Source organism: Protopterus annectens, chromosome 12.part0 (assembly GCF_019279795.1).
Source record: "Protopterus annectens isolate FY-2018-M chromosome 12.part0, PAN1.0, whole genome shotgun sequence".
NCBI lineage: Eukaryota > Metazoa > Chordata > Ceratodontiformes > Protopteridae > Protopterus > Protopterus annectens.
This window is the reverse complement of record NC_056746.1, coordinates 80,860,248-80,879,991: the sequence shown is the minus strand read 5'-3', so window position 1 is coordinate 80,879,991 and position 19,744 is coordinate 80,860,248. Positions and strand designations below refer to the sequence as shown.

The 19,744-nt window shown below is 38.7% G+C and overlaps 1 protein-coding gene across 3 annotated transcripts in view; it reads left to right on the top strand.

Moving 5' to 3' along the window:
* Positions 1-19,744, top strand: part of LOC122816354 (Grid2 interacting protein) — a 1,236,636-nt gene that overhangs the window by 1,117,597 nt on the left and 99,295 nt on the right. For all 3 annotated transcript variants that reach the window (XM_044089096.1, XM_044089095.1, XM_044089093.1), the window contains one exon: positions 18,242-18,397. In XM_044089096.1, the coding sequence (XP_043945031.1) occupies positions 18,242-18,397 (156 nt within the window). The remainder of the gene's footprint in view (positions 1-18,241; positions 18,398-19,744) is intronic.

The window sequence follows — 19,744 nt, the reverse complement described above, 5'->3', positions numbered from 1 at the left end:
ACGATTGGATGGGAGATAGGAAATTCACCTCAGGGATCTCGTCAGTCGCCCTTCTAGACAGGGGTCCAGGGAAGTAAATATTGTGGGAAGAAATATCCAGGGAATTGTTATGGCTAGGCCTGTACAGGACTTAGGGTGATAGCCTAGTACCAACCTATGAACCTATGAACCTATGTTGCCCCTGATATTGAGCACTGTGTCTAGGGCCTTCCTTGGTTCAGAAAGAAATACACACACAGACACATCCGAGTTAAAGCAGCTGTGAGGTTGCTTTACATTTTATGAACATACTTTTATATCTCTGAAAGCGATATTGTCTTTGAGAATAGATGCTTTGTTTCTTTGGAGGCCTTCATTAAAGCTATTATCTTCACTTTTCAAAATGCAATAAAAATTTCATTTTCTACCCAAGAATGAGATCTACATTACATTTGTTTGAAGGCAGTAGAAATGTAACTAATAGTTTTCTCCCCTTCTCTGCCAGCTTTTACTACCCTTCCCCCATTTTCACTTCTTATATTTATTTTTTAATGCGTCCATGTATTTAGGTTCCAGTGGTCCTTCTTTTAGCCTATGCTATGGGTCAGTAATGCCCTTCATGAAGGACATACATATATCCATGGAGTTGTTGGCACTTAAAACCTGTTGCCTGCGGTCATTACTACTTCCTTTTTCCATGATCAGACTGACCGCTTCACATCTCTCTGCATGTTCCTTTGTGCCAATATCATGCTTCTCTCACCCTTCTGGCCTGGAATGAGAAGAACTCCAGCTCCTCTTATCTTTGAACATACTCATCCAGTGTCATTCCACAAACCTTTCTGTTACCCTTTCTTTGGACTCCTCACTGCAATCTGATTCATCTATTCTTAAACTGCCTCCACAAGATGTGGTTGGATCAGGGCCTCTTAGATGAGTAGGGATATTATGTCTTTACTTCTGGCATCTACCCCATTGAAGATACACCCTGGCATTTCATTTGCTGCTGCCACATCTCTCACTGTTCACATGGGGCTTCTAATATTGGTATGACAAACACCCTATCCGCGTGTCCCATTATATTGCATTAGCTTCCACTCGCTCAGTTCATACTGTGGCTGAAACACACTTTTCTGTGTCTGACCACCACAAATTTCATGTTATTGTTTTCCACTTGAATACTCTTTCCAAATACTTGCTTATAACTTTTTCATCATCTACTGCTGTGCCTGTCTTTGGATCATCTGTAAAAAAGGATGAAGTTAGTTTGCATTTCATGAGGTAAGTCTGAAAGTAACATACTGAAGATTATTGGACCAGGGACTGACCAGTGTATTAATCCATTAGTCACTTCTCCACTTATGGACAAATTATCATTTCACCACAACTTTGTGTACTCTCCCCCCCACCCCACCCGATCCCCCCAAGCCATGGTGCAGTTCTTTTCTAAAGCTCAGGCCTATAGCTTGTCTATGCAGTTGTCCAAGCAGCCACCAGTGGGAGCCTGGATCAAACTGTTTGCGAAGTCCATTTAAACTGTCAGTGGTATTCCATTGTGAGGCTTTCCAGCACCCCAGTAATAGAACTGGTTCAGTTTTGACTGACAGATTCCTCTGCACTGAATCAAACTGCTTGCTGAAGTCCATTTAGTCTATGTCTGTGGTTTCCATTGTAAAGCTTTCCAGCACGCCAGTAGTAGAACTGGTTCAGTTTTAAATGACAGATCCCTCTGCTCATAAACCCATGGTAGCTGCTGCCTGGAAATTGTTTTATTCTAGAAGAGCCATCATCCTTTCACTTAGAATTTTTTCATGACATTTCCCTGCTCTGGTGATGAACTGACTGGTCTATAGTCACATTTCTTTGTAAAGATTAAAACACAGTATTTATTCAGCACTTCTGCATGCTCTAGGTATTCTGTGATCTCTATTTCTGCTTTACTCAGTCTGGCTACATTAGGTCTGTCCTTTCTCCGTTTGTCAACATACCTAAAAACTGCTTTTGCTGCATTTATGACCCCTTCTGTCAACTATGAGTGTTATGCCCATAATCACACACACAAAATCTTGAAAGTAAAAATATTGATCTAAAAAGATTGAAACTCAAAACATCTAAAAAAGAAAAACATATTTTTTTACAGGAGGGTAAGTCCCACTGTACACCTCATATTGGGGTCTGTACCTTCCACAACTCCTGATACTGATATATACAAATTCCAAGAAAACAACAACAACACGGAAAAAGCAAATTCTCAATCAACGCTGTACCCCAAACTCACCCAAAGTAATGCTGGCAAACTGCAATCATCTGATTATTCAGTCTCCTGTACCAGTATAAAAAATATTCAGTATTCTAAATGTTCAACTAACTAGAGTAATTAATCCTTTGTTGCCATTACCTCATTTGGCAGCCTTCTGTTTGCATCCCTGTACAATGCCTTGTCCACCTTACCAGCACCTTCTTCTACACTTGCCTGCTGCTTTCCCCCAATCACTAGTCTCCTATTCCTAGGCAGCTACATTAACCTTTTCTTTTTATGTTTGTACATTTTTCTCTAACCCTTATCCATAGTCCTGAGGATCCTTTTTCTGACCAATCCATGCACAGTGTGCCCTCTCTTAGTTTGTGTCTTATTTATTTAACCAACAGGTGACAAATGACGCAGCATAATCCAACTCCCAAAAAATGTCACACCATAGTTTGTGTCCTTAGTGACTTCACAGACACTACATCACATTATGGTGTGATAACTATTGGCTAAAGCTGCCTTCCTCTTGACAACACTAACTCCCTCCACCTTGGCTGAGATCACATCCAGAATAATTCCATTTCTGCTACAGTCCTGCACCAGACGGCCGTACTCCACATGGCTCAAGGTGTCAGTCTACCTGTTGACTGGGGCTACCAAGTCTACTTCTTTTGGACTGAGGCCCTATCGTGCACTAATATATCCCTCTGTGGTCTCTCATTCTTCCTTTTTCACAAGTCCAGAGGGTGACACACTGTACTGTCTAACTAGAACCTTCCCCCCATTGACTAATCAGAAGGGCAGTCAGACTCAGTTGTGACCTGCTGCATTTCATCGCCTCCTTTACTGACTGGTGTTCATTCTCTTCATCTCAAACATTGACACTATGCCTTCATAGAATGCTTTTTCCCCTGTCTCCAGTTTCTCTTTCTTTCTCATTCCTAAACAACCTACACACTGGTACATCCATGTGCCATCCTTTCTTATCAATGGTCTACGTTGATGTGACAGCAGAAATCTCAACACTCAGTTCATCAGTCAAATTCAAAGTAAACTTTATTGTAATTCAGAAATCACACAAGTACAAAAATTGAACAAAATTCAGTGTCTCTGGAATCAATGGGCAGACAACTTATGGACTATTTTCACAGATATTTATACATATAACACCTAGCTATTACATCATGGACATGCAGGTAGACAGACTAATACTGCACATAATTAGAAGCACATTTTGACACTTATCCCTCCCATTTAGTTGTTGTATCAGAAGGGTGAGCTCGGAAATGTCAGAATGTGAGGCGGAAGTGTTAGTACAGAACATATTAGTATTGTCCTTTTCATTTGTGTTAAATAAAACTTGCGACTGGAGTCCTGCTTCAGTCCCTTCAGCCATACCCAACACTGAAAACCATTAAACATGCACAAAACAAGACTAAACAAACTGGATAATCCACAAATTGACCAAAAAGACACTATGCAGGAACAAATCCAGAAAAGAGCGCTTTCATCCGGTCAGTATGAACTTCTTCAGATAATGAATTAACATCCAGTCATTCATATACACCAGTAAATTAAATCAATTAAAAACTAAAAAGCAATTCTAATTAATTAAATAAATTAAATTAATTACCATGTCAACCCTTACAAACTGCTGTTCTCTTAAAGCTCCCTGTTACAGTGAAATGAGAATAAACTTTGCAAAATCAGTTTTTTTTAACATTTTGTAAAACGTTTCATGGAACATTATCATACTACTTGAAAGGCATATATCTAAACCAACACTAGTAAACTAGAAGGTCTTTAAAAATCCTAAAACATGTCTTAAAAATATATATTATACATAAAAAGTTGTTGTTGCAAGATAAACTTATACTTGTCTCTGGATACTTATCTATCAAGAGCTTTTAATCTAAGCATACAGTACATTGAAATATTTTCATTCAGGCCTGGCCATGTTGAGGCATTCAGTTGTAACTGCCACAATAATTCTTTTTTCTCCAGATGGAGACCAAAAGGGCCGCTCCTTATATTTACTTGAATTTGTTCTGTCACCATGTACTTAAACATATCATCATCAAATTCCAATATATGCTTAGCTAAAGCATTCCTATCCTTCCTTTTCTTTATATTGTACTCATGTTCGTATATTGTGTCCCTGAATCTACATTCTGTTTTTCCAACATAGAAACAGGGACAGTTTTGGCAAAGGGCTATATGTACTTTATACTTGGAATCACAATTATAATTCCCTGTCAAGTAAAACTTTTTAGCATTGACTGCACCTGTTAATATTTTGTTACAGAAATGACACTTCCCACACTTAGACATCATCTTTCTTAAGGGTTTTCTTTTTTCTTTATTCATTGCTTCTAACAAACTCTTAAAATTATCACCTTTCCTGAAAACCAGATTTTTTCACCTACTTTAACTCTTAGATTGTTGTCATTTAAAAAGATGGACCAGTTTTTATTAAGTACCCATTTCACCCACCTATGGTCACTACTAAATGTTGTAATACATGCCATAGAGAAGCCAGGCAATTCATTACTGATACTCTCTCTATCATTCTCAATATTCAAATTAGTTTCTAAATAAAATGGTAAAATTGGTGAAAAAATACCTACTCCCCTCTTCCTTTTCACCTCTGCTATAATTTCTTCCAACATTTCAAGTGCATATGCCCTTTTTGTAAACATTGATTTCAAATTATGACATTAAAGGGAAAAATCCTCTTCTCTCAAAATCATCCCTGCTGCTCTCACCAATTGCCCCTTCACTTAAGATCTTTTTTGATGTTGAGGGTGAGAGCTGGTGTAATGCAAGAATGTATTTGAATAAGTTGGTTTGTAGTATATGTTAGAAATATACTTCTTGTTCAAAAAACTTTCTTAAGTAAAATATCAAGATATGCTATACTTTCTTTAATATACGCATGCATAAATTTCAGAAAGTTAGTAGTCCCATTGATGTATTCAAGGAAGGAATTTAGTTCCACCTCACTCCCTTTCCAGATGATACAAATGTCATCCAGGTACCCAGTGTATAGTCTTAGCTTGTTACTAAAATCTCCTTCTAATACATACTTATGCTCCCAGTAAGCCATAACACTGTTTGCAAGTACAGCCCCACATGGTGATCCCATTGCTACTCCTTTCTTTTGGGCAAACAGCTTGCCTTCAAACAATATAAAATTATTATTCAGGACTAGTTCAAACAATGCCTCATATAAACTGAACTTTGGCTAAGTCCCCTTTCATGCAAAAATTCAATTACTAACTGGACCCCCATGTCCTGGGGAATTACAGTGTTCAGATCTTTTACATCTATTGTCACCAACAAGTCACTATCATTGTATTCCTGGGTCTTAATAATTGCCAAAACATTCCACAAGTTCTTACATATTTGTACCTCTTGCTCTACAAACTTTTTCAATTTGTGGTCTAAAAACTCGGCGCACTCTGAAGTTACTGAATTTCTCCCATCAACTATGGGGCACATAGGGGGATTTTTTTCTGTTCTTATGTAACTTTGGGACACCAAAAATTTGCAGAAATTCTAGGTGCAAGCATATTGAAATAATTGTACTGGTCCAATGAAATATATCTCTCTGTAAGCATATCTTGTAGCTAAACTGAAATCTTATTCAAGCCTTATTCATCTCATTTATTGATATTTCTTCACGTTTCACTACTTAAAATCTCCAACATTTAGTTGTTATAATCAACAATGTCCATGACTAGACCCGCCTGACGGCAGGAGAACCCATCTGTTATGACTGCAGCTGTATGCACGATGAACATCCTTCCCCCCTTTATCCAATTTCATAACTAATCTTTTGTGAACTGAGAAACTGAATTAAATCCCTTTCTTCCTTCAATAAATTATCAACTCTTTTTCTATTTATAGCATTATTAGCATTTCTAAAATCCAGTTTACAAAGTCTCTCAAATATTTGCAGATTAGGATGAAGGTGGTGTAGATGCTAGGCAATTTCAAAACTTTTTCAGATTAGTGAACATTTTCATATAACAATTTCAAGTTAACTTCTCTTAAATACAATTTCAAATCAATTACAACCTCAATTATGTTTAACCTCTCAGTAGGAATGAATGTCAAGCCCTTAGATAACATGTCTACTATTTCCCTATTCAGTTCAGTGCTAGAAAAATTGTAAATTGTATAGTTTCCTTCAGTATTGCATACCTCTGTTAAATGCAAAAGATCCAGCTGGGAAGTAAACTCCAATTCAAGAGCCTCTAAACTAAAGTAATTCACAACGTTCAATAAAGCCCTATTTCCACTATTTAATTCCACCTTGAGTAGTTCTTCTGGTTCTGCCTCTTCGACAGGGCATTGGGCCATCTCGTTGTGTGCCCTTGATTCCCCTGCTGATTCTGCTGGAAATCCTGTAGTTGGTTCATTTACCTGTTCTGTTGTTTGATCCTTTTGGATCTTCTCAATGGTGGATATTCATCATTCAGCTCATCCGCTCCAAATTCCTCATGGTAATAGTTTAAATTCAAGTAAATATAAAGGGCAGCCCTTTTGGTCTCCATCTGGAGAAAAAAGAATTATTGTGGCAGTTAAAACTGAATGCCTCAACATGGCCAAACCTGAATGAGTATATTTCATTCTACTGTATGCTTAGATTAAAAGCTCTTGAGAGATAAGTATCCAGAGAGAAGCATAAGTTTATCTTGCAGCAACAACTTTTTATGTATAATATATATTTTTAAGACATGTTTTAGGATTTTAAAGACCTTCTAGTTTACTAGTGTTGGTTTAGATATATGCCTTTCAAGTAGTATGATAATGTTCCATGAAACGTTTTACAAAATGTAAAAAAAAACTGATTTTGCAAAGTTTATTCTCATTTCACTTTAACAGGAAGCTTTAAGAGAACAGCAGTTTGTAAGGGTTGACATGGTAATTAATTTAATTTAATTAATTAGAATTGCTTTTTTAGTTTTTAATTGATTTAATTTACTGGTGTATATCAATGACTGGATGTTGTTAATTCATTATCTGAAGAAATTCATACTGACCGGATAAAATCGATCATTTTAATAAAGGATTTTCGATCTTTTCTGGATTTGTTCCTGCATAGTGTCTTTTTGGCCGATTTGTGGATTATCGAGTTTGTTTAGTCTCGTTTTGTGCATTTTTTATGATTTTCAACATTGGATATGGCTGAAGGGACTGAAGCAGGACTCCAGTCGCAAGTTTTATTTAGCACAAATGAAAAGGACAATACTAATATGTTCTGTAGTAACACTTCCGCCTCACATTCTGACATTTTAACACTTTTCACAGTGAACATTTACTTGCATGAGACTTTATTATTGCACAGGTACTTGGTTAAGACATTGCACTGATCTTTGCACAGAAAGAGACATTTGAGTATTGCACTATGAAAATTAGAGTATTGCACTATGGACCATAGAGTATTGCATTATGGTTAATTAACAAATTCACATGTATTGTACTGAAAGAAGAAATATTTTACTGCATTGCTACTGCCCTAGATGGCCTATAAATTACAGTCATGGTGAATATTGCACTATGTAGTAGATGACACTGGTAACCAGGTTAATGCACAATATGAGACAAGCTACTACAGTTTTTACTGACCCAGGTGGACATCATGGAGTGTGGTGGTTATTAGAGTTCATCAGCCTGATGACATTAGGGAAGAAGCTGTTCCTGAATCTTGTAGTTCTGCAACGTATACTTCGGAAGAGCTTTCCAGATGATAGATGCAGGAACAGCCTGTAAGCAGCGTGAGTGCAGTCTTTAATTATTCCTCTGGGCCTGCTGAGACATCTGGATAAGCACAAGTCATGGATAGGTGGTAAGGTGGTCTTGATGATCCTCTCGGCTGTTTTCACCACTCTCTGGAGGGATTTGCGCTCAGAGGTAAAGCAGCTTCCATATCATACTACGAGGTTGTTTATCAGGATGCTTTCTATAGTACCTCTGTAGAAGGTAGCGAGAACTGTCAATGGCAGATTTGCTCTCCTCAGCCTTCTTAAAAAGTGCATTCTCTGCATCACTGCCTGCAGATCTTCCAGTTTTCCTTCCCAGAATCCTTATATTATGTTATATTATAATACTAAGTAATGACCATCCTCCTGTCCTACATCACTACTTGCAGCTCCCCATCTCCCCACACAGAATGCTTATAATATGTTGTTTCATTGTAATACTAAGTAATGACCATCCTCATGTCCTGCATCACTTCCTGCAGCTCCCCATCTCCCTACCCAAACTCCTTAAATTATATTGTTACATTACAATAATAAGAAACGTCTGCCCCCATCCTGCATCAGTGACAGCAGCATCCCACCTTCATGTCTAGATTATATTATATTGTTACATTGTAATAATAAGAAACATCTGTCCCCATTCTACATCAGTGACAGCAGCTTCCCACCTTCATGTCTAGATTAAATTACATTGTTACACTACAATAATAAGAAATGTCTGCCCCCATCCTACATCAGTGACAGCAGCTTCACACCTTCATGTCTAGATTATATTACATTGTTACATTGTAATAATAAGAAACATCTGTCCCCATTCTACATCAGTGACAGCAGCTTCCCACCTTCATGTCTAGATTAAATTACATTGTTACACTACAATAATAAGAAATGTCTGCCCCCATCCTACATCAGTGACAGCAGCTTCACACCTTCATGTCTAGATTATATTACATTGTTACATTGTAATAATAAGAAACATCTGTCCCCATTCTACATCAGTGACAGCAGCTTCACACCTTCATGTCTAGATTATATTACATTGTTACATTGTAATAATAAGAAACATCTGTCCCCATCCTACATCAGTGACAGCAGCTTCACACCTTCATGTCTAGATTATATTACATTGTTACATTGTAATAATAAGAAACATCTGTCCCCATTCTACATCAGTGACAGCAGCTTCACACCTTCATGTCTAGATTATATTACATTGTTACATTGTAATAATAAGAAACATCTGTCCCCATCCTACATCAGTGACAGCAGCTTCACACCTTCATGTCTAGATTATATTACATTGTTACATTGTAATACTACGTAATGTCTACTCCCCATCCTTCCTTCCTACATCACTGACTATAGCTTTCCATCTTCATGTCTAGATTATATTACATTGTTACATTGTAATACTACGTAATGTCTACTCCCCATCCTTCCATCCTACATCACTGACTATAGCTTTCCATCTTCATGTCTAGATTATATTACATTGTTACATTGTAATACTACGTAATGTCTACTCCCCATCCTTCCATCCTACATCACTGACTATAGCTTTCCATCTTCATGTCTAGATTATATTACATTGTTACATTGTAATACTAAGTAATGTCTACTCCCCATCCTTCCATCCTACATCACTGACTATAGCTTTCCATCTTCATGTCTAGGTTCCATATATTGCCTTGTTGCATTATAATACTAAGTAATGTCCATACTTCCAGTGTAAAATCACAAACAGTACATACAAAAAAATCAAATAAACACAAAATCAGAAAACAATATAGTGCAAAAAAGCAATTAGCAAATTTGGCAAACAAACAATAATACACATGAAGTTAAAAGCACTGTAAAATTAACTGACTAGTTTCCAAAAATATGCCTCAGATAAAAATAAAGACTTTAACAAGTATTTAACCAGCTCTTCTGTTTTCAAGGTGCTGCTGCATTCTTCTCATCATCGTCTTCTTCACTTTCTAAGCTGCTTGTCATGGCACAGCCCATTCTGACACTAAACTAAGAAGGGTAGAGAAGCTTTCCCGATCTCAAGCAACAATCTCCAGCTTACGTTGTGGGATCTCTAGGCATCCCCATGTAAGTTGAGTGGTATAATCCTACCTATATGTCTTGTGCCTTTCTCACAGTTTCCTGTCAGTGGGCTGTACCTAATACATTTCTTAGTGTATTGTTTCCTGTCAATGGGCTCTGCCTTGTATATTTCTCAGTGCAGTTACCCAGTTGACATCACCAAGCAATACCTCTCAGCATCTTAGTGCAAGATATGGCAGATCCAAAACTAACGAGGGACAAAGGCCCACAAATAGAGATAGACTTTAAATATTGATCTTACAACCTTAGAAATTTGTTATTATAACAGAGTTTGCATTAGTTTGCATTTTCTGAATTTTATGAAGTCTGAAACTCAAATGTCTTTTATTATTTAATTACTTCAATCCTCAGTGATTTGCCAGAAAACTAAAGATTTTATGAGGAACAGATAAAATATATGAGGCAAAAATCTGGACATTCTTCAAAAATCTGGACAGTTGAGAGGGATACTAAAAACGTTTCCAGACCACTTGAACTGACTACTCTCAGTAGACAGCATAGAAAAGTAATGGTTGTACTCTGAAGTCATCTCAGATTGCTGAGGTCTTCATTCTGTCATAGACTCCGAGCACAGTTGGGCTGAATGTAGATTCTGCCACTTGGAATAATGATTTCATCTTTTCAGTCATTACCCTAGGTTCATGACCGTAGGTGAGGATGTGGACATTGACTGAATGGTAATTCAAAAGCTTTAACCTATGACTTGGCTCTCACTTCACCAAACTAGACTGAGATGCTTCCCAGCCTTTTGTCACTGCATCAGTCCACTTGGCAGTCTTCCAAGTCCTACTACCCTTATTCATAAGGAAGACCACAAGACACTTCAGTTCCTTCACCTGAGGTAGCGGCTACAGACTCACCTGAAACTACAATCTATTGGTGTCTGGGACAGAATCATGAGTTCTAATTTGGAGGGCCTCAGTTTTGTCCTACCTACTTTGCACTAGGTCACTTCAGGTTAAGAGGACAATGTCATCTACAAACAATGAAGATGCAGCCCTCACTTCCCGAGATTGTTGCTTATCCACCAATTGGAATGTCCACATAGGTTCCTCACTAAAAAATACAGGTCAAAAGTAACATGTCCTATGCAGACCACCTCAAGACCCTATCCCAGTTTTCCATGACCTACAGGCTGTTGAGGGGAGATCTATACCTGGCATAGAAGGCAATGGACCTCTTGCATATCCACAAAACAAACAGCACCGTAATTACTGGTTCTAAAGATTTAAATCTTGCCTGTAATATAAATAGGGCATGCTGGGGAGAAAGGCATATATCCCAGAGTCTACCCCTTCTCTGGAACATGCTTCCCATCCATGTGAAGCAGATGTCCTCCCTAACCCAATTCAAGTGTAACTTGGACAATAAGATGGGGAACAGGAAGTTCATCCTTGGTTTGGTACCTGTGTCTCTAATGGATACAGGCAGTCTGTAAATGGTGCATCTCCCAGGACCCTGCTTATCAAGGCTACCAGAACTTTTCAGAGAGTTGGTATGCATGACTAGGCTTAAAAGGCCCTTGCAGTCCTTAGCCTAGTAAACACTTATGAACATATGAACCTACAATGTCATGAATGTGGACACAACTCTTGTTTCTCAAATACAGGGATTCAGTGACATGCATTGATGGGTCTGGTATCTCATAATATAATAACGCTTCCCCAAACCATTCTGAGGTACACTGCCATATGCCATCCCCATGTCCACAAACCACATGGAGAGAGAACTGCTAAACTCCCAAGACCCTTCCAATCTCTCTACAAGGGCAAAGAGTTGCTCCAGTGTTCCATAGGCAGGATAGAATCCCTGGTGCTCCTTAATCAGATACTTGGCTATTAGATGAAGTCTACTTTCCAGCACTTACAAGGCACATATTATCCCAGGAAGGCTGAGACATCGACTAATGAAGAATTTGAACATTCCCTTCTGTCACCCTTTTTGAAAATAGGGTCACTAACCTACTTTACCACTTCAGAGGTCTCTACCCTGTGTCTTCCATGCAGCATTGAAAAGGCTTATTAACCACAACATCCCAGCATTGTTCAGGTCCTTCAACAGGTCTGGACAGATCTCATCCACTTGTGTGGCCTTGATAGAACAGAACTGTTTCATCACTTCAAGATGGAAATATGTACAGAGATAGTGCAGCTTTGAGCTTCCCTTTCTATTGTGGACTAAGACAGAGTCTGACCATGGCAATGAGTGGGTCATCCCAATCTTATTTATTTATTTAACTTTGCTAACTGAGTTTTTGGCCACAGGTCAGGCCAAAAGGCCAAATAACAGTGGCAAAACATATTACCCTCCATGTTTTATTTCAAACCAGCATTTAAATTTAGTTACATTTAAAAAAAAATCTGCAGTTCAATAACTACTACTATAGTTGTACTTTTACATTTATATTATTTACATAAATCACATTGTGAGGTGGAGTTCAGGGAAGAGTTAAGACAGGCACTGGGAGGCAATGAAGAGTTACCGAATAGCTGGGTAACTACAGCAGAGCTAGTAAGGGAGACTGCTAGGAATGTGCTTGGTGTGACATCTGGACACAGGAAGGAGGACAAGGAGACATGGTGGTGGAATGAGGAAGTACAGGAGAGTATACAGAGGAAGAGGCTGGCGAAGAAGAAGTGGGATTGTCAAAGAGATGAAGAAAGTAGACATGAGTATAAGAGATGAGGCGCATGGCAAAGAGAGAGGTGGTGAAGGCTAAGGATAAGGCATATGGAGAGTTGTATGAGAGACTGGACACTAAAGAGGGAGAAAAGGATCTGTACCGATTGGCTAGACAGAGGGACAGAGCTGGGAAAGATGTGCAGCAGGTAAGGGTGATAAAGGACAGTGAGGGAAACATACTCACAAGTGAGGAGAATGTGTTGAGTAGATGGAAAGAGTACTTTGAAGGGCTGATGAATGAAGAGAATGAGAGAGAGTGAAGGTTAGATGATGTGGGGATAGTGAATCAGGAAGTGAAGCAGATTAGCAAGGAGGAAGTAAGGACAGCTATGAAGAGGATGAAGAATGTAAAGGCTGTTGGCCCAGATGACATACCAGTGGAAGCATGGAGGTGCTTAGGAGAAATGGCAGGGGAAATTTTAACCAGATTGTTTAATGAAATTTTGGAAAGTCAGAGGATGCCTGAAGAGTGGAGAAAAAGTGTTTTGGCACCTATCTTTAAGAATAAGGGTGATGTGCAGAGCTGCAGTAACTACAGAGGGATAAAATTGATCAGTCACAGCTTGAAGTTATGGGAAAGAGTAGTGGAAGCTAAGTTAAGAAAGGAGGTGATGACTAGTGATCAGCAGTATGGTTTCATGCCAGGAAAGAGCACTACAGATGCAATATTTGCTCTGAGAGTGTTGTTGGAGAAATACAGAGAAGGTCAGAAGGAGTTGCATTGTGTCTTTGTGGACTTAGAGAAAGCATATGACAGGGTGCCTAGAAAGGAGTTGTGGTATTGTATGAGGAAGTCGGGAGTGACAGAGAAGTATGTAAGAGTGGTACAGGATATGTACAAGGGTAGTGTGACATTGGTGAGGACTGTGGTGGGAGTGACAGATACGTTTAAGGTGGAGGTGGGATTACATCAAGGATCAGCTCTGAGCCCTTTCTTATTTGCACTGGTGATGGACAGGTTGATAGATAAAATTAGACAGGAGGCCCTGTGGACTATGATGTTTGCAGATGACATTGTGATATGTAGTGAGAGTAGGGACCAGGTTGAGGAGACCCTGGAGAGGTGGATATATGCTTTAGAGAGGAGAGGAATGAAGGTCAGCAGGGCTAAAACAGAATATATGTGTGTAAAAGAGAGGGAGGGTAGAGGAATGGTGAGGTTGCAGGGAGTAGAGTTGGTAAAGGTGGATGCGTTTAAGTACTTGGGATCAACAGTTCAGAGTAATGGTGAGTGTGGAAGAGAGGTGAAGAAGAGAGTACAGGCAGGATGGAGTGGGTGGAGAAAAGTGGCAGGAGTGATTTGTGACAGACGGGTACCAGTAAGAGTGAAAGGGAAGGTCTACAAGAGGTTAGTGAGACCAGCTATGTTATATGGGTTGGAGATGGTGGCATTGACAAAAAGGCAGGAGTCAGGGCTGGATGTGGCAGAGTTAAAGATGTTAAGATTTGCACTGGGTGTGACTAGGATGGACAGGATTAGGAATGAGTATATTAGAGGGTCAGCTCAGGTTGGACAGTTTGGAGACAAAGCAAGAGAGGCGAGATTGCGTTGGTTTGGACATGTGCTGAGAAGGGATGCTGGATATATTGGGAAAAGTATGCTAAGGATAGAGCTGTCAGGTAAGAGGAAAAGAGGAAGGCCTAAGATAAGGTTTATGGATGTGGTGAGAGAGGAAATGCAGGCGGTTGGTTTGAAAGAGCATGATGCAGAGAACAGGAAGAAATGGAAACAGAGGATCTGCTGTGGCGACCCCTAATGGGAACAGCCGAAAGATGATGATGACATAAATCACTGTATTATATAGAAGGATACCAGCACTATTTACTTATATATTTCAATTGTTTGTATAACTGTCACTGTGTGCCATTAAGGCTATATATTGCTAAATATAGTTTAAAGGCCCATAGGTAAGTACTAGGCTAACTGCCCTTGTGGACCATTTTAAGCCAAGACAGTTTCTGTTTTTGTTCTCAAAATGACCTATCCTATTAGGTTATAGATTGGCTTTACCCATCTCATGGTCGATAATTATATATTTCCCCTAATGAGAATAACTGGGATCATATGACAGATAATTTGAGGGGACCCATACAAGGGATAAAGCATTTAGGAGCTGTCACTGTCCATTAGTAGTACAGGGGCAGCCCTGGGATAAGCTTCATCCATGGATCAAAGTTGTGCCCCTAAATGGACAGGGATGAACTTTGTTTTATGTGGAACGGGAGTCTGTTCCACAGCAGCGGTATCCTCTGTGAGATATACCTGTCCCTCCAAACAGTTCTGTTGATGTTGCAGAAAAGGATTAGATCCATACACCCAGTCTTTCTGATGTAATCTGACCTGCTGATAAAACAATAAATCCATCAGTAATGGGTTAGAGGATGCCTTGTATACTAGACACAGGTAATCACTTAGCAGTCTGTAGGATACAGAGTGTAGTGACAGGGCTTTGAGTTGGTCCATGTAGGGCATACTGTTTAGGTCTTGTAACATTTTAGTAAGGTATCTCTGGGAGCATTCCAGTTGTTGCATGTGTCTGGATAAATATGTGTAATAGGGGGCATTATATTCAATAATTGGCCTAATGAGGGTTGAGTAAAGCAGAGATAATGACATCCTTAGATCTAAACATAGTCCCTTTATTTATAAGCTGTGCAATATAGAAGGACTTTCTTACAACAAAAGATGCAAGATGGTCAAAACTTAGGTCACTGTCCACATAAGTTCCTAAATCCTAAACAATTGGGTCAGCTGTCAGAGGCGTATGAATGTGGTAGTTTCCTGGAGTGATGACTTCCTTGAGGATACAGTCATACATTTTTTGGATTTAGTTTCATTCATTGATTTTGTCACCAGTTCTTTATTTGAGGCAAACCTTTCTGCAGAAAGTCATTTGGGGATTCAATGACTGCTCCTAGATTGCAGTCATCTGCAAACTAAGTCAATCAGAGTCCTTTGGCATTGGGTTTTACTTCTGAAAAGTAGATGCCAAACAGGAGAGGTCCCAGAACAGAACCTTGGGAGACTCCACTGTGTCTGGTGTCTTTGTGGAGGTAACATCACCTATTTTGATTGTCTGCATCCTATCAGTGAGCCAGTTGGCAATCCACTGGGTGACACTGGTGTTTATTCCCAGTTTATTTAGCTTTTCTGTTATTGCTGAGTGGGGAATTGTGTCAAAAGCTTTGTCCAAGTTGAGGTGTGTGGTATGTACCATTTGGCCTTCATCTATTGCTTTGGGGACCTTTTCAAAAAATCCAACTGGTTGAGTAAGCATGCCCTGCCCTTGACAAATCAAAACCGAGATGTGTCCAGTGTTTGGAGGTTCCCTATGTCCTGATTGATTAATTCCATAATAAGTCTTTCTATGGCTTTGCATATGAGGCTGGCCAGACTTATGGGTCTGTAATAGAATGGATCTGTGGAAGGCCATCCCTTATGCAGGTAAATGATTGTAACTGTTTTCCATTCACTTGGTACAAAACCTGTATGAAGTCTGAGAATGAATAGTGTTGTTAGTGGTGTTGCTAAGTTGTGCTTCATGTTATATAAGATGCATCCAGGGCTATTTTCAGGACAAATTGATGCAGTATTTTAAGATTTTGGTAGCACTTTTAGCACTTGCTCTTATGTGGTATCTGAAGACAAGACAGTTTTGGATATATCTTGAGGGACAGACAGAAGGGAGAAAGAGGGGTAAAGTTAGAGCTAAATTTATCAGCCAGTAGGTTAGCTATATCTTCAGCCTCAGTATAGGTAACATTGTTCACAATCAGGTCAGTGCATTACTGTATTTGTGCTTTTGAGATTAAGAACATAACTAAAGAATGCCTTGTGTTTGTCGTTAGCTTGGATAGCTGTTTTAACCTCAAACTTGGCTTTGTTGGATTTTGTCAAGCTCATATATAGTGTGCTATTTTTGGAATTTAGAAGGATAACGTAGACCCCCAATTTTCTAGTAGCAATACAAAGCTTTTTTGTTTTGTCCACTAATGCAGCTGGTCATTATATGCCCTTATTGCTCTCTTGCCTTGTCATGCTGGCTCCTGGCACATGTAACACGAGAGAATTCCACCACCGTGCCCTACAATGGCATTTCTCTGTCACCTCCACTTCCCTCCTTGCTTCTTCCTAAACTGTTTCCAATGGCAGGTCATTTGTGCTTACATTTCATAGGTTTATAGGTATGTACTAGGCTAATGACCACTGCGGCCTTTATAAGCCTAGCCATGTAACCCAAATGTATCCCATTATTTATTTTTGCCTTAGATGTTGTTTTAAGAGGTATATGCTAATTAGGGAATGATTAACTGCTGCCTCTATCCATCAGAGACATAGTTGTCAGGCAAGGGGTGACTTTCCGATTTCCCCATCCATTGGTCCAGGTTATACTTTGAATATGTTAGGAAACAGCTCCACTTCACATAGTTTGAAGCCTAATCCAGAGAATGGGAATTCTCTGAGATACACACCTATCCCCCCGAACATGTCCTTTTTAAATCACAAGTAAAGTTTATATCCTTGGAGCTAGTAGTTCTGATGCTGTTCATTTTCGGATGTGCAAAAAGTCCATAAGGGTGGGATCCAAGGATGCCTTGTATGCCAGGCACAAATTGCCTGTCAGCAGTCTGTAGGAATCAGAGTGCAGTGTTGTGAGGTAATCTGCACAGGGCATTGTGTTTATGCCATGTATTCATTTGCCACAACATGTCCACTTTCCTCCCTGGGTGATCACCTTGGTGATCCCATGTCTTACTAAGTCTAAGCTAAAAGATCAGTTTCACTGGAATCTAGTATTTCCTGCTTCCTTTGCCAAGGCACTTACTCTCCATGGTAACAGAGTCTGCAATCACTAAAATCTTCATCTCTTTCATCACACTGACTCTCATCTCCAGTCAAAATCTCTGCCTGATGTCACAAGTCTCTACTTTGTGTTAACCCAGCTGCAGCATCCTATACGTCCACACTGCCCCTACCTGTTTCCTGCATTCCTGTGCTGTACCACACCTCTTTCTCATCTTCTCTGTACTGTTCTTACAGTTCCCTTCCAGTGCTGACCCCCTTTGACTCCCTCTCCTTTAATTCTCCTCTGTCCTCTCCTACCATCTACTGCTCCTCCCCCCGATCCATTTCCTCATGTTGATTCTTCCTCATGCTGTTCCAGAAGGGGGCACTACTTTCTCTGACCCATTTTCTGTTGTTGGCCAGTGTTCTGATTCCTTCGTGCCATTTAATCAAGCAAGTATAAAATACTCTAAAGGTAATCTGGAACATTTATATTTCACATTCATTGATATAATTAAATAATTTAAGAACTGCCTTTTAATTTGAATTTTAGTATTTCTTTTTAAGCAGTATTGTAACACATTTGGAAGGTTAGTGACACAGTGAAAAAGCACCAAATCAGTTTAATCAAAGTGTAATGCTTTATTAAATCTTTTCTGACTCTAGATGCTGTCTGTACCTGACTACAAGACTCGACTGAGGAGCATTTACTTTAAGGCCACCCTACAGGAAAAGACAGATGAGATCACTGCTAGCTATGAATGCATTTACAATGCATCCCTTGAGCTGAAAAACAGCAAGAAACTTGCAAAAATCCTGGAGGTAATACTAGTTAGATTTATGACATCTGTGTTCTTTTAAGTTAATCATGCTTGAGTAATTAATGGCACAGACAGATGCATTGCACTCATGGAAACAAGCCAGCATCACCTTACCATTGTGATAGATGTTTTTCATTAGACTGTTTTATTTCTGTTAGCATTTTTACAGAGAATGGGTCTCCAGATGCCCTTTAGTAGGGTTTCACCAAGTCATTCTACAGAGGTAAACCAGTTTACTGTTTATACCGTTTAATGATTCATAATTTATGTATAAATATAAATTGGTTGAAATGGCCATACAGTTCTGGAAAGCCAATAATTTTCTTGGTCAAGCCTTCACCTATGTAGTCTTAATATTCTGAGTCTTAACGTGGAAGTACCATAATCCGGCAGTAATGCAGTGGGCCATTAGCAGGATCAGTACTAGGCAATAAAAATACAGCAAGTTGCTTTTTACCAGGAGGTTTCTCATCAATGGTTTTTGACTGTTTCAGATCCAGTTTTTCCACCATTATTAAGCATCAATGACCACAACACTTAACTTCTCGATGATCAACATCTTCAGAAGTAGATTACTTGGCCTTTCTCCTGGACAACACACACACACACACACACACACACACACACACGCGCAAATGCACACAAGCACACACACAAATTGCAGCTACCTAATGGCATGTGTCATGGATGTTGGTGGTAACTGGAGTACCCAGATAAAGCTCATGAAAACCCAGGAAGACACCACATAGAATGCTCCCCAGCAGAGAATTAAACCAGACACCCTCTTGCTGTGTGGTAACATTGCTACTTATTGTACCACTGTGCTACCTATATATATATATATATATATATATATACATATATATATATATATATATATATATATATATATATATATGTATATATATATATATATATATATATATATATATATATATATATATATATATATATATATATATATATATATATATATATATATATATATATATATATATATATATATATATATATATATATATATATATATATATATATATATATATATATATACATATATATATATATATATATATATATATATATATACATATATATATATATATATATATATATATATATATACATATATATATATATAGACAGTGGGTATCCATATTATTACTCAGTCTCGAAACTGAAGAAGATTCTGTACCAGTTGAGGTTTGGTTGGTTCTGGTCATCTACCTATTGGAATGCTGTTTGGTGCATAGTCCACATCCTACTTTAGCCATTCCTCGGCACAACATTGCAACACTATCTTATGGTCCTAGACATCAGGACTGACATTTAATATATATAGAAAGTT